The sequence below is a fragment of the Poromitra crassiceps genome (genome assembly GCF_964638095.1).
Source record: "Poromitra crassiceps genome assembly, chromosome: 15".
NCBI lineage: Eukaryota > Metazoa > Chordata > Actinopteri > Beryciformes > Melamphaidae > Poromitra > Poromitra crassiceps.
Genome location: NC_139634.1, coordinates 36,095,582 through 36,111,204, shown reverse-complemented (window position 1 = coordinate 36,111,204; position 15,623 = coordinate 36,095,582). Strand labels below are relative to the sequence as shown.

General features: G+C 49.0%; 1 protein-coding gene across 1 annotated transcript in view; it reads right to left on the bottom strand.

Annotated features, from left to right (window-relative positions):
* Positions 1-375: 375 nt before the first annotated feature.
* The window catches only part of afg2a (AFG2 AAA ATPase homolog A), a gene marked incomplete at both ends in the record, with an annotated part of 166,113 nt that continues 150,865 nt past the window's right edge, over positions 376-15,623 (bottom strand). Inside the window, 2 exons of the mRNA XM_083651875.1 lie at positions 376-541; positions 4,121-4,296. Coding sequence (XP_083508001.1) covers positions 376-541; positions 4,121-4,296 — 342 coding nt within the window. The remainder of the gene's footprint in view (positions 542-4,120; positions 4,297-15,623) is intronic.

The window sequence follows — 15,623 nt, the reverse complement described above, 5'->3', positions numbered from 1 at the left end:
GACATACACGGTAGGGAAAAAAATACGCATCTGTTCTATTTTTGTTAAGTTCAGTTATCCTTCATTTATCCCCATGGGAAATTCATCTTCTGCATTTGACCCATCCTCTACGAGGAACCTTGCTAGAACTAGGAGCAGTGGGCAGCCACAGTGCGGCGCCCGGGGACCAACTCCAGTTCTTTTGCCAGTGCCTTGGTCAGGGGGCACTGAGAGGAGTATTAACCCTAACATACATGTCTTTTGGTGGTGGGAGGAAAGCGGAGCACCCGGAGGAAACCCACACGAACACGGGGAGGACATGCAAACTCCCCACGGAAAGTACCTGGGACGGACCGGGGTTCGAACCCGGGACCTTCTTGCTATGAGGCAACAGTGCTAACCACTGAGCCACCGTGCCGTTGTCTGATCCTGCATGCGGCTGACAGAGTACTGTATATGGGTGTGGATCTGTTCAGGCAGCTGCACGGAGCCGTACCGCAGCCGGTGGACATAGGCCCTAAGCTTGTGGGACTCGTTCCCTCTAGTATAGTGGGTTCTCAACCTGGGGGCAGAGACACCGCCAGGGGACCAAGAGAGGACATTCGCTTGTCACAAGCTGAAAAATATTTTTTCAGGTCCAAAAGTTTGGACCTAATTGAATGCACTATGTTTTTCAATATCCTAAAACCATTTAGATCGAAAGGTTTATGCTTTGATGACGTGCCTTAAACACCTCGTAGCTGTTGCAAAATCACTGTAAATCACAGCCTCACGGGGCTTATTGCTTTTATAAAACGGTTGTTACATAATAGCCTACCTGGTAAGGCTCAGGGGCAGTGGGCACAATATTATATACAGTATCATAAAGTTTGCATAATGGTCTAGCATAGGAAAGCATATAGCATAGTACACTATAGAAAAGCGATTCTCAAACTTTTTCATATCAAGGACCTGTAATTTAGTGTGCATTGGGGCCACAGACCCCAATTTAATGAGAATTTGTCTCTGGGACTCAAATCTGAGTCTTGTCAAATGTGATTTTGTCCAGAATTCCAGGACCTCTCTGTATTCTACTCTGCTCAAAACAGTCATTCTTCTACATTATCTAGTTGTGTTAAGTTCTTATAAATTAACACTTCATCAATTTGCTAGGGACCACCTGGAACTTCCTCAAGGACCCCTGGTGGTCCCCCGGCCCCACGTTGAGAACCACTGCTATAGAATACTGGTCAAAGCAAATGTCTGAGTTTCATCCAATCCTACTCTGATGCTGTAGCACAGTATATTATAGTATGGATAATGAATACAGATACAACCTTAGCTTTCTTTCCATCTCTGAACTCTTATCTCAACTGTGATTTATTTATTTATTTTTCTCGCAGGCTTTCGGGAACTGAGCGGCAAGTGAGTGCAAACCTCCATTCCACAGTGGAGACTCTATCCCGGGCATAAACCCCGATGTCAAGCGCAACACCTGATAGCGGGGGGATTGGTTTCCAACTGCATACCTCCTCCAGGTGTATACGCCTGCTTTAGGCTGGGGGCTGCTGCCTCGTCAGGAATCAGCCACAGAGCGCGTCTACTTTCAGGATATGAGGAGGCACCTATAGGCAACCTCCAACTGACCTCAGCAGGATCACAATGCAAAACACCTTGACACTTCTCTGTCCTCATCAAACTGAAGCAACAGATTTAAAAAATAAATGTTTTCAGAGCTTGTTGAGAGGGAAGTTGGTGGGAATATCTGTGTGTGTGTGTGTGTGTGTGTGTGTTTTCCTAAATCAGTGGTTCTCAACACCAGTGGTCCTTGAGCAGGATCCAGGGGGTCCCCAGCAAATTGATGAAGTGTTAAGCATCAACATTATTTATTTTACAAGAAGTTAACGCAGTTCGAGAATGAAGAAGTACGACTGTTTTCACCATAGTTTCTCTGTTATCGCTCTACCTAAAATACAGACATGGAATTAACAATAAAACAAATTAACAATAAAAATATATTCTCAGATTTGGGTCAGAGACAAAGTCTCATCAAATGGGTGCGTGTGTGGCTCTAATGTGGACTAAATGAGGGGTCCTTGATATGAAAAAGTGTGAGACTCACTGTTCTAAATGTTAAGAAACATTCTGCCTTCTAGATCAAAACAGTTTCTCCACAACCAAGCTGTCTGCGGCACTATCTCAGGCAAAACAGCGTCACGGACACAGAACAGTCCTCGCAAACATGTCACACTAGAAAGCGTGACGGGAGACAACAATGAGATCTGTGTTTCTCACAGCCTGCCAAGGCACGCTATAGCCTCTGATTCGCTTACAAAAAAAAACGCTTGTTTTCTGAGCCTGTCAGAAGGCCAGCATGACATTTCTATCATGTACGCAACCCTTGAAGTCAAAATATCGCGCGGAGATTTACAATCAGGACAAAAGATATACTGTAGAGATCTTGCGTGCCTGGTTTGTGCGTCAAATGGTCTATGAACTATGAGTCACGCTGAAGGTCAGGGACGAACATGATGTCCCCGACAAAGACACGAGAGAGAGATAGAGAGAAAATGTGCTTGCCAGAGCCAGCGGAGGGTCATCTGAAGAGAGTCTTCATAAGAGTGTTTGAAACACACAGACAGAAATACGACCAAATGTCTCGTTGCACAAAGCGAAGTTGATAAAAGAGCGTATTTGCCAAAAGATAGTGTATTATTTTTTTAACGCGGTACACAAATTATTTAAGCCAGTGGTTCTCAACGTGGGGTTCAAGGAGCACCAGGGGTCTTTGAGGGGGTTCCAGAGGGTCCACAGCAGATGATGAATTATTCAACTTCACCATTATTTCCTTGACAAGAAGTCAACACAATTAGAGAATATAGAAGAATGACAAAATCCTATCTAACAATAACAGTATTCTCAGATTTGGAGCCAAAGGGATAACGTTTCATCTAATGGGGGTCCATGGCTACAATCGGGGTGGTTGATGTGAAAAAAGGCTGCTTGGAGCCTGTGATCCTGAAACCTTGTTGTTGACTGAAGGACGGCGGCAGTGACTCTGTCAAGACAATGTGAATCACGCGGCAGACTAACGCCAGCAGACAAGTCTGTCACACAAAGGAGCGTTTGTGCGTTTCCTCTCGGGTCCGCCATGAGATCACGAGGAGAGAGGGTCCGTGACACAGTACAGACACGACACAGACATCGTGGCGACGGCGCAGTCACATCTCGGTTCCCACGCATCTTCTCCAACGTCTTGCTTAGGAGGTAGGAGGAGAAGCCCGTGGTTCAAGATGTGGGCGTGTGACCGTTGGCAGTTTTATATGTACGTGCTGAAAAAGAGCATGTGTGCACAGCAAATCTTTCAACACACGCACACAAAATATATGAGAACATGAAAGGCTATGAGTTCACACGCTGCAAAAACCTTTCTCTGGAAAAAAAAAAAAAAATGTAATCATTAAAAAACGGGCTCTAAGATGACAGAACAACAACAATGGGGTCCTTTTCTGTTGGGTACTGACATTTCCACGTGGTGACTTGACTTCCCGGGGGCTCGTGTTAGGAGAGTTTGTGTTGGCGTGATCCTAGCAGCCGGTCCAAGCTGGTATTTAGAGTGTCCAACCATGAAGACTGTTCTGCTCCATGCCTCCCATCCACTTTGCTGGCAAGTTAATCCAAGTCCGCTCTCAGTTTTCATTACCGGGATTTATCAGGATCCTCAGATTAGAAGTTACATTTGTTTCCCTTCTTACGGTCCATCATAAAATAATCTTTGATGAATCTCCTTACCTAGAACTTCTCTATTACACACGATCAGGGCAATCTGTTACATCCGTTGTCAAGGCTTTGACCATTTAGTAATCATGGTCATTTCAAGTTTATTTCATTGTAAGTCTCTGGATAAGAGCATCGGCCACGGAGACAAAACTTCTGATTGAAGACCTTATTTGTGCAACACTCAGGAATATTTGTGTCATATATTCTACGAGTTCTGTGGCTTTGACCCGGCAAATACTGATGTATGTTAACAAGTGACGCCAAGGGCGGTCCTGACCAAACGTCAGTATTTGACGAGTTGGGAGTGAGAATGTGTTGTTTTGGCTCCTTCTAAATGGCTGCAGATAAGACTGTGAGCGAAAGGCCTGAAATCACAGCGTACATGAATCTCACCTCTGCTCCAGAATACTTGTTGGTCTGAGTCACCAGGTGGTCCACGTGCACCTCTTCAGCCACGGGCATGCTGCGGAACTGCAGGGAGAAGATCTCGCGTCGCGTCGGGGCGTCTGGGAGAGGAACGTAGACGATACTGTCAAGACGACCCGGGCGCATCAGAGCCTGCACAACACAAGAGGAGAGACAGTTAGCTTTTTTGCCATGAGATCAAGGATTTACAAATATATGAATCACAATCAAACCCAAAGTGCGTCAATCAAGGCTTACTGAATGATGTATAGCATTGTCTCTGCTGTGAGATCAACACGCAAGCTTCCATCGTGCCTTCTCGCAAGACACATTTGAGGTGAGTGGGCATGGAAATGCAAGTATTTTTAATGGGAAATGATTACATAAAACTGAAACTTGAACATTGAAACTGGGATTGCATCCTCGCACAAAAAAGTAGGGTGGCTTAAATTAGAGACGGGGACAAGTGCCATTTCAAAACAAATATAATTCCACAATCTGAAAAAGATGTAAAAAAATGTTTCATCTGTATCCCATCTCCCATCAATTCTTCCCATGCTCGCTTGAATGTGCTTTTATCTTGATCTAAAAAATAAAAATAAATCCCTTTAGCTCTGACTTCTCACTAGTCCATACCCGGGGATGCGTGCCACAACTACGACAGACTTCCGGGGATGTATTCGTATCCCATGATGTATTCAAGGCTTGTCAAAAATGCTAAACAGGAAAATGGAAAAATCAGCTTCGTCAGTCGCTGCCTATACCAATGGCCAACCCGTTGAGGAGAAAAATGGATAGAAGGACAGAGAGTTTTATAGTAGGAATTATTTTCCCGACACTTCATTTTGACAAGAATAGTGTCAAGACACTATGGCTCTGACCTTTGACCTCTTCACTGAGCTGCTTGTTATATTGGTGATGTAGAAAGTGAAGCTTGATGTTCTCATGCATTCAGTGTGTCACTCTAGATAGCAGTATGAGCCTCAATTGCACAACGTGAAATGTAAGTTTTCCACTTGCAGCAGTCGGCGTGGAGACGATGTTGACGTTATCTGATGCAGCCCTCCACTTCCTACAGATCACATCTCCATGACCCCAAAACACTTCCTACAGATCACATGACCCCAAAACACTCGCTTGTCAGATGTCATTAAGTGGCAGGCGCCTCTCCAACACACACAGACAGGCAGACAAACAGGCAGACAGACAGACAGACAGACAGACAGGCAGACAGGCAGACAGACAGGCAGATGAACAGACAGACAGACAGGCAGATGAACAGACAGACAGACAGAGAGGCAGACAGGCAGATGAACAGAGAGACAGACAGACAGACAGACACATGAACAGGCAGACAGACAGAGAGGCAGACAGGCAGATGAACAGACAGACAGACAGACAGACAGAGAGGCAGCTGAACAGACAGATGAACAGGCAGACAGACAGGCAGATGAACAGACAGAGAGGCAGACAGACAGACAGACAGATAGACAGAGAGGCAGACAGACAGATGAACAGACAGACAGGCAGACAGACACACAGACAGGCAGATGAACAGACAGACAGACAGGCAGACAGACACAGACAGGCAGATGAACAGACAGACAGACAGACAGGCAGATGAACAGACAGACAGACACGCCTTGTCTCCATTAGCTCTTTTCAGCCAGGCTGTGGGGTGCTTTGGGTTGTGTATCCATGCCGATCGAACAAAGCAAATAGTAGCTTTACCAATAATTGTAAATAGACACAAAGCAGTGAGTGAGACACGATTTGTTATTGATTGCTATTTTCTTGGTTCCATCGGCATAAGTTTCCTCTGACTGGATTTCGGTGTTCCACTTCTTCAAAGTGAAAAGTTTAATAAACAGAAAGAACGTGATTCACCTAATGACTATTCAACAACATTACTATTTTCTTCTTCTTATATATTGTCGCAATCGGCGTTGTTGCCGTTTGTTTATGTGCTAGAAGACCTGTTCCCCCATACAATGGCAGTGAATGACGAGAGAATAAGACGCAATTCTCCAATCTCCTCTACCGGCGCAGAATCACCCATTTAGGGGTTATATTCAGGAAGCTGCACAACCCACGGTACTAGCATAGTTCAACATGACTTTAAAAAAGTATGGTGCACAAAACTTCCCCACAGTACACATGAAACATAATTTTAATTTACAAGACATATCGATAATGTGAAACGCAGCAGAGGCAACAGACACACACACACACACACACACACACACACACACACACACACACACACACACACACACACACACACAGACAGACAGACACAGACAGAGAGAGAGACAGACAGACAGACAGACAGACAGAGAGACAGACAGACACACAGACAGAGAGACAGACAGAGAGACAGACAGACAGACACACACACAGACAGACAGAGAGACAGACACACAGACAGACAGAGAGACAGACAGACAGACACACAGAGAGACAGACAGAGAGACAGACACACAGACAAACAGACAGACGCAGGCCGTGCAGGAGGTCATGTCAGGAACAATCAGTGCAGCTTTGAGGGGCCGGACCAGCAGCCTTCACACTCTTGTTTACACAGTTAGCACTTAGCCATTCCAGCTAGTCTGCCTGCACCAGGTACCTTTCAGGCTGCTTCCTCTATATACACATACACTGAACAGTATGTGGGCCTGCTCTGCTCCGTGGGTGGGGCACCACGCTCATGTTGCTCAATCGCATTTGGCACTCGATCAGCTGCTTCCGGGATGGAAGCTGTCTGATGCGGAAAATGTAGTAGTGAGCAGAAAGTACAGATATCTATTTTGAAATGTAGTGAGGAAAAGTGAAAGAAAAACTCTTTCCATTTTGTGTTGATTTTAGCAGCCCCTGTGGATAAAAGCGGTAGTGTTCTGGAGACTGCATTTAGTGAAGGCCAGGTCTCCTCCTGCTGTGCGGGTGGGCCGAGCTGCGACAGGCCAGCCACGGCTTCTCCGAGCCTGTCTGAACATCGAGACTCCCCCCCCTGGTTCATTCATTTGGTTCATTCGCCGGACGGAATAAAAATGACAACCGGTTTCACACGGACGTGAACACAGGAAGTCCCGCTGTGCGCTGTAGGTAAGATGAGAGACATCGGTATGTGTTCATAGTCAGTGAAACATTCCCCGTAGCTGCTTTCAAGTACAGTAACTTAGTATTTCTTTCTTTGTTACATCCCACTTCTGGGTTTGTTTCCCACTGGAGACATCCATAAAACTATTACTACTACTAGGCACCTTGGATAAAAGCGTGCACCAAATGGCCTAAGTGATGTCACACCTTACGTCCATCTGCTTTCAAAATGTGCAGGGAAGCAAGTTCTTTTGAGGTTTTTTCGGGGTTTTTTTTTTCCCTGGCCAAACTACTCTCATTCATGTCAAATGGGCGATAACGGTTTTCCTGCCTTTTCCCCCCCGTGCCCACTTGTGTGTGTTCCTGATCCCATCCCTGTGTGTGGAACATGAGAGGATGGAAAGTGGAGACAAACACAGGTAGCTATCCTGAGGTAACCACAACAGAGCCGCGGCTGACAAAGGAGCAGTGGATCATGAGAGGAAATGTTCTTTTTCGCTTCACCACCTCCCTAGATTCTTCCACTCTGGCTGTGGACGACGAGCCAACGGTTATAAATGGACAGAGAGGAATAACGTCACTGTGTGATTCAAAGGCTGGGAGGGAGACGCGCTGGGAAGATGGGCCGGGTCTGAAGGCCGTGGCACCACGAGATAAGTAACAAAGGTTCACGTGACGGTGGTGGGGGGGGGGGGGGATGGAGAACTTCACAAGACCTGGAACAAAAAAAACAAAACATGTCAGGGTTGCTTCTTCGGCACCGTTCTTCCCACAGGGTGGTGGGGTAAGGGAAGGGGTGGGTAAGGGAAGGGGTGGGGTGGGGTGGGGCAGTTTGTCGCCACAGGTCGGGCAAGTCGCGGCGGTGTGTATTCCACTATGCTGTGTGGACGTGCCAGGGACACTTCCTGAGTTGCTCTCCCTGGAAGTATCTGGCGGCTGCATGCCAATGCAAACCTGCTGACCCCTGGCTAAAAAAAAGACACACAGACAAACACACACATGCACACACACACACACACACGCACGCACACACGCACGCACGCACACACACACACACAAACAAACGTTCATACGCAAGCATGCATGCAAGCAGCACACGTGCACGAAAAACGCACAACTCCACGAAACATTCTTTTGCAGCATTTAATGTCAGCAGCGCCGTTTTTGCTGGTGTTATCGTTGTTTTGTTCTTCCTAGTAGCGGTCGCCCGCTAGCTTTATCGGCCGTTAATTCTCTCTCTGCACGCCTAATGAAGAGGTGCCCGAAGCTTCCAGCCGCTCGGGCTCCAAGGGTTTCCGAGCCGAGCCTCAGCTTTGAGACTGCTAAACTCATCTGACTGGCCTGGAGGCAAAGAAAGGCCTCCCCCCCCCCCCCCCTCTTTCCTCTCAGCGAGAGCAGGGGGCCATCCATCACTTAACAAGATACACTTCCTGTTCTCAAGGATCCGGGGGTGGAGGCAGGAGGGGAGGGGGACGCCGGGTGGGGGGTGGCTGGAGTGGGGGGATGAGGGGGGGGGGGGGGGGGGGCTGAAAGACAAATACTTGGCTTGGCATGTCGGGCGAGCGTTGACGGCCTCTTTTCGTAACGGCATCATTCCACCTGAAGTCAAGCGTTGACGGGCTCTTTTCCTAACGGCATCATTCCACCTGAAGTCTCGGCGCGAGTGGCAGCAGGCGAGAGAGGAGGGGGGAAGGGGGGGAGGAGAGCACAAAAACAGCTGGACCACGAGACCCGGGCGACCACGAGACCCGGGCGACCACGGGACCCGGCCGACCCAGTTGAAAGTTCTACAGGCACAAAACCACACAAGCAAATACTGAAAAGTGGTGTGGGAAGACAGGACCCACCAGTTTTCCTAGAGCAGTGGTTCTCAAAGTGGTGTCCGGGGACCCCCCAGCGTTCCTTGAGGGGGTTTCCAGGGTGGTCCCCGGCAAAAAGGGGGGAATCATTTATTTGCACTATAAATCCATCCATAAGTAACACAATGACAGAATGTATGACTATTTTGGTCATTTTCATACACTGCAATAAAACATCTAAAAGCAAACATCTGATCAGATGGGGGACCCTGGCAGAAGATCGTATAAAATGGGGGGTCCATGGTGGTCTAATGTGTGTCAGTTTCGGGGTGCTTGATGCAGAGATGGAGACTTGGACTTGAGATTTGGGACTTGTGAACAATCTTTATTTTTGTGTGTATTAACATTAAAGAGGTCTACTAATAATGTCATCTAATAAATCCTATTGTATGCTAAAAGATAAAGGAGTAAGGATAATATAGTAAATGCTTTGAATTCCTTAGTTTTAGCTATGCAGTGTTCTAAGCAGACTGGATGGCATCCAGCAGATGATAGAACGCTCATCCATAAGAGACTTGAGACTTGACTTGGACTTGTGAAGAACAAAGACTTAGAGACCTGACTTGGGCTATAGCTCTAAGACTTGAGACTTGACTTGGACTCTAGCTCTAAGACTTGAGACTTGACTTGGACTCTAGCTCTAAGACTTGAGACTTGACTTGGACTCTAGCTCTAAGACTTGAGACTTGACTTGGACTCTAGCTCTAAGACTTGAGACTTGACTTGGACTCTAGCTCTAAGACTTGAGAGTTGACTTGGACTTGTAAAAAATGACTTGTGAGCATCTCTGCCTTGATGTGAAAAAGCTTGAGGTGCATGAGGGATTCCTCCACCTTGCTGCACCACTCAAATGATAGGCATCATTACGCATGAGCCATTAGTCATTAGAAATGGCCCCTAGGTAAGAAATACCAACAAGCTAGAAGTGAACATTGGACGAACACTGAGTGAGTGCGTTCCAGTACTTTGCTTTAACAAAAAATGGAAATGAAATTGCCAAGAGTGCGAGTGAGAACATTTTCATTCGAGTCAGAAAAACAAGCGCGGGGGCCTACGTCCAATCAGTCAAGCTGATCAAAACACACAAAGAGAGAAAAGAGAGAGAAAAAACAAACTCATCCGCTCTCTCTCTGCGCCAGGTTTCACTGCCGATAACAACAGTAATCATTCCAGGCATTGCGATCCTCCTCAAGAAGTGATTACCCCCTAATGACAGACGACTTCCTATCTGCGAAGGCCGGTACCTCTCCCTAACCAGTGAGGAATGCCAGGAATCTTCTCCCTCGGAGCGTTGTTGTTGTTGCCGCAACGCATTCTTGGCCGGCTTCAATCCGACCCGCTCGCTCACAGCTACGTCTCACAAACTGTTTACAAACTGACGCCTCCGACCCGCTCGCTCACAGCTACGTCTCACAAACTGTTTACAAACTGACGCCTCCGACCCGCTCGCTCACAGCTACGTCTCACAAACTGTTTACAAACTGACGCCTCCGACCCGCTCGCTCACAGCTACGTCTCACAAACTGTTTACAAACTGACGCCTCCGACCCGCTCGCTCACAGCTACGTCTCACAAACTGTTTACAAACTGACGACCCCGACCCGCTCGCTCACAGCTACGTCTCACAAACTGTTTACAAACTGACGCCTCCGACCCGCTCGCTCACAGCTACGTCTCACAAACTGTTTACAAACTGACGCCCCCGACCCGCTCGCTCACAGCTACGTCTCACAAACTGTTTACAAACTGACGCCTCCGACCCGCTCGCTCACAGCTACGTCTCACAAACTGTTTACAAACTGACGCCTCCGACCCGCTCGCTCACAGCTACGTCTCACAAACTGTTTACAAACTGACGCCTCCGACCCGCTCGCTCACAGCTACGTCTCACAAACTGTTTACAAACTGACGCCTCCGACCCGCTCGCTCACAGCTACGTCTCACAAACTGTTTACAAACTGACGCCCCCGACCCGCTCGCTCACAGCTACGTCTCACAAACTGTTTACAAACTGACGCCTCCGACCCGCTCGCTCACAGCTACGTCTCACAAACTGTTTACAAACTGACGCCTCCGACCCGCTCGCTCACAGCTACGTCTCACAAACTGTTTACAAACTGACGCCTCCGACCCGCTCGCTCACAGCTACGTCTCACAAACTGTTTACAAACTGACGCCTCCGACCCGCTCGCTCACAGCTACGTCTCACAAACTGTTTACAAACTGACGCCTCCGACCCGCTCGCTCACAGCTACGTCTCACAAACTGTTTACAAACTGACGCCTCCGACCCGCTCGCTCACAGCTACGTCTCACAAACTGTTTACAAACTGACGCCCCCGACCCGCTCGCTCACAGCTACGTCTCACAAACTGTTTACAAACTGACGCCTCCGACCCGCTCGCTCACAGCTACGTCTCACAAACTGTTTACAAACTGACGCCTCCGACCCGCTCGCTCACAGCTACGTCTCACAAACTGTTTACAAACTGACGCCTCCGACCCGCTCGCTCACAGCTACGTCTCACAAACTGTTTACAAACTGACGCCTCCGACCCGCTCGCTCACAGCTACGTCTCACAAACTGTTTACAAACTGACGCCTCCGACCCGCTCGCTCACAGCTACGTCTCACAAACTGTTTACAAACTGACGCCTCCGACCCGCTCGCTCACAGCTACTTCTCACAAACTGTTTACAAACTGACGCCTCCGACCCGCTCGCTCACAGCTACGTCTCACAAACTGTTTACAAACTGACGCCCCCGACCCGCTCGCTCACAGCTACGTCTCACAAACTGTTTACAAACTGACGCCTCCGACCCGCTCGCTCACAGCTACGTCTCACAAACTGTTTACAAACTGACGCCTCCGACCCGCTCGCTCACAGCTACGTCTCACAAACTGTTTACAAACTGACGCCCCCGACCCGCTCGCTCACAGCTACGTCTCACAAACTGTTTACAAACTGACGCCTCCGACCCGCTCGCTCACAGCTACGTCTCACAAACTGTTTACAAACTGACGCCTCCGACCCGCTCGCTCACAGCTACGTCTCACAAACTGTTTACAAACTGACGCCCGACCCGCTCGCTCACAGCTACGTCTCACAAACTGTTTACAAACTGACGCCCCCGACCCGCTCGCTCACAGCTACGTCTCACAAACTGTTTACAAACTGACGCCTCCGACCCGCTCGCTCACAGCTACGTCTCACAAACTGTTTACAAACTGACGCCCCCGACCCGCTCGCTCACAGCTACGTCTCACAAACTGTTTACAAACTGACGCCCCCGACCCGCTCGCTCACAGCTACGTCTCACAAACTGTTTACAAACTGACGCCTCCGACCCGCTCGCTCACAGCTACGTCTCACAAACTGTTTACAAACGGACGCCCCCGCAAATTCAGGTGTGTTATTCTTAGATCCAAGCCTCGACATGGCGTGGGGTGAATCAGGATCTACTTTTGCTTCACACAATCCTTCCAAAACAAGAGAAACATGATCGGAAAGACCGGGGTCATGACACCGAGCACAATGACTCCGTTTTTCCCCTCCACACCGTCGATGAAATATCTACCATCTCATTTCTTCAAAGCTCGATTTTTTTGTCTTGCTCTTTCTCATGCTGCACGCTTCCGCAGGATGCTGGCTGGCTGGCTAACCGACTTGCCTGAGGAGACGTGAGTTGACTTTGTGTTCCCTGCCTCGAGGCATTTGCTGTATGTGGTTTCCTAACCTGTCAGTCTGCAATCCGCAGAGTCCTGTGTGAGTCACGGTGACTCTGAGATGGGCCACCCTGGATTTATGCAGAGGACACGCAAAACACGACAGAAATGTACAGAGAGCGATGGGAACCAAACAGCTGACAAAAGGGTCTACCTTCCAGGATTCATGTGTAGGAAGTTAACACCAGCCACTAGCCACATGCTGGCACCTTTTAGCCATGGATGATAAGTTTGTCCACTCTACCGACCACTTTAGGCAGGTAAACAACCATCTCTGGGGGTTCCTAGTTATTGTCATAATCTAGTTGGCTATAAAATAGTGAAAACGGCTGGTGAAGTTTTGGATGCACCAGCCAGTGTGGCAATAGACAACAACAAAAAATGTTCTAAACCATTTGGAGGATCCCCTTGTTGAGGCTGGGAAATTCTTGCTTTGAAGCATAAGCCTTTAGATCCAAATGGCTTTAAGATCATGAAAAGAAAGAAAGAAAATAATCAAAAGAATACATTCAATCAGGCAAAAGACAAAAGGCATGAAAGCTGTGTCTTAAACTTCATGTCAGACATTTTGCTGGGCTCACGTCAGGGCCCACTCTCCTCTCTGTTTCTGTGCCTTATATGACTGCCTGCTGCAGATTTATGCTGCCTTCTGGAGAGTCTTACCATCCAAATCCTTCGCAAAAAGATGACACGGTTCTGATCGAGACCGGCCCGCGGGTTCAGAGGGACATGAGACCTGCTTTATGTCACCACTGACTTTGCTGTGGGAGAGGATCAGAACAGAGAGAGAGAGAGAGAGAGAGAGAGAGAGAGAGAGCAAAATAGAGCATAAGGGAGGGGAGGGGGAGCAGTTGAGAGAAAAGCAAGGGATGAGAAGGGCAGAAGGAAAGAGAGAGGGAGAGAGAGAGAGAGAGAGAGAGAGAGCAGAGTTGGCAACCAGTCAAAAAACATGAGAGGCTTTCACTCTGGATTTTGCCCTTGAGTCAAACTTGCATCCGGCAGGCGAGGCCACCGTGTCCAAGAACCAAATTACTCTGGCGCTGTTAACCCCCTACTGTCCCACATGACTCTGCACAGCCAGGAGGAAGAGAAGAGACTGTCCCACATGACTCTGCACAGCCAGGAGGAAGAGGACAGACTGTCCCACATGACTCTGCACAGCCAGGAGGAAGAGACAGACTGTCCCACATGACTCTGCACAACCAGGAGGAAGAGGACAGACTGTCCCACATGACTCTGCACAGCCAGGAGGAAGAGAAGAGACTGTCCCACATGACTCTGCACAGCCAGGAGGAAGAGGACAGACTGTCCCACATGACTCTGCACAGCCAGGAGGAAGAGGACAGACTGTCCCACATGACTCTGCACAGCCAGGAGGAAGAGAAGAGACTGTCCCACATGACTCTGCACAGCCAGGAGGAAGTGAAGAGACTGTCCCACATGACTCTGCACAGCCAGGAGGAAGTGAAGAGACTGTCCCACATGACTCTGCACAGCCAGGAGGAAGAGACAGACTGTCCCACATGACTCTGCACAGCCAGGAGGAAGAGGACAGACTGTCCCACATGACTCTGCACAGCCAGGAGGAAGAGACAGACTGTCCCACATGACTCTGCACAGCCAGGAGGAAGAGACAGACTGTCCCACATGACTCTGCACAGCCAGGAGGAAGGGACAGACTGTCCCACATGACTCTGCACAGCCAGGAGGAAGAGAAGAGACTGCCCCACATGACTCTGCACAGCCAGGAGGAAGAGAAGAGACTGTCCCACATGACTCTGCACAGCCAGGAGGAAGAGAAGAGACTGTCCCACATGACTCTGCACAACCAGGAGGAAGAGGACAGACTGTCCCACATGACTCTGCACAGCCAGGAGGAAGAGGACAGACTGTCCCACATGACTCTGCACAGCCAGGAGGAAGAGAAGAGACTGTCCCACATGACTCTGCACAGCCAGGAGGAAGAGAAGAGACTGTCCCACATGACTCTGCACAGCCAGGAGGAAGAGAAGAGACTGTCCCACATGACTCTGCACAGCCAGGAGGAAGAGAAGAGACTGTCCCACATGACTCTGCACAGCCAGGAGGAAGAGAAGAGACTGTCCCACATGACTCTGCACAGCCAGGAGGAAGAGAAGAGACTGTCCCACATGTCTCTGCACAGCCAGGAGGAAGAGAAGAGACTGTCCCACATGTCTCTGCACAGCCAGGAGGAAGAGAAGAGACTGTCCCACATGACTCTGCACAGCCAGGAGGAAGAGGACAGACTGTCCCACATGACTCTGCACAGCCAGGAGGAAGAGGACAGACTGTCCCACATGACTCTGCACAGCCAGGAGGAAGAGGACAGACTGTCCCACATGACTCTGCAGAGCCAGGAGGAAGAGAAGAGACTGTCCCACATGACTCTGCACAGCCAGGAGGAAGAGAAGAGACTGTCCCACATGACTCTGCACAGCCAGGAGGAAGAGAAGAGACTGTCCCACATGACTCTGCACAACCAGGAGGAAGAGAAGAGACTGTCCCACATGTCTCTGCACAGCCAGGAGGAAGAGAAGAGACTGTCCCACATGACTCTGCACAGCCAGGAGGAAGAGAAGAGACTGTCCCACATGACTCTGCACAGCCAGGAGGAAGAGAAGAGACTGTCCCACATGACTCTGCACAGCCAGGAGGAAGAGAAGAGACTGTCCCACATGACTCTGCACAACCAGGAGGAAGAGAAGAGACTGTCCCACATGTCTCTGCACAGCCAGGAGGAAGAGAAGAGACTGTCCCACATGACTCTGCACAACCAGG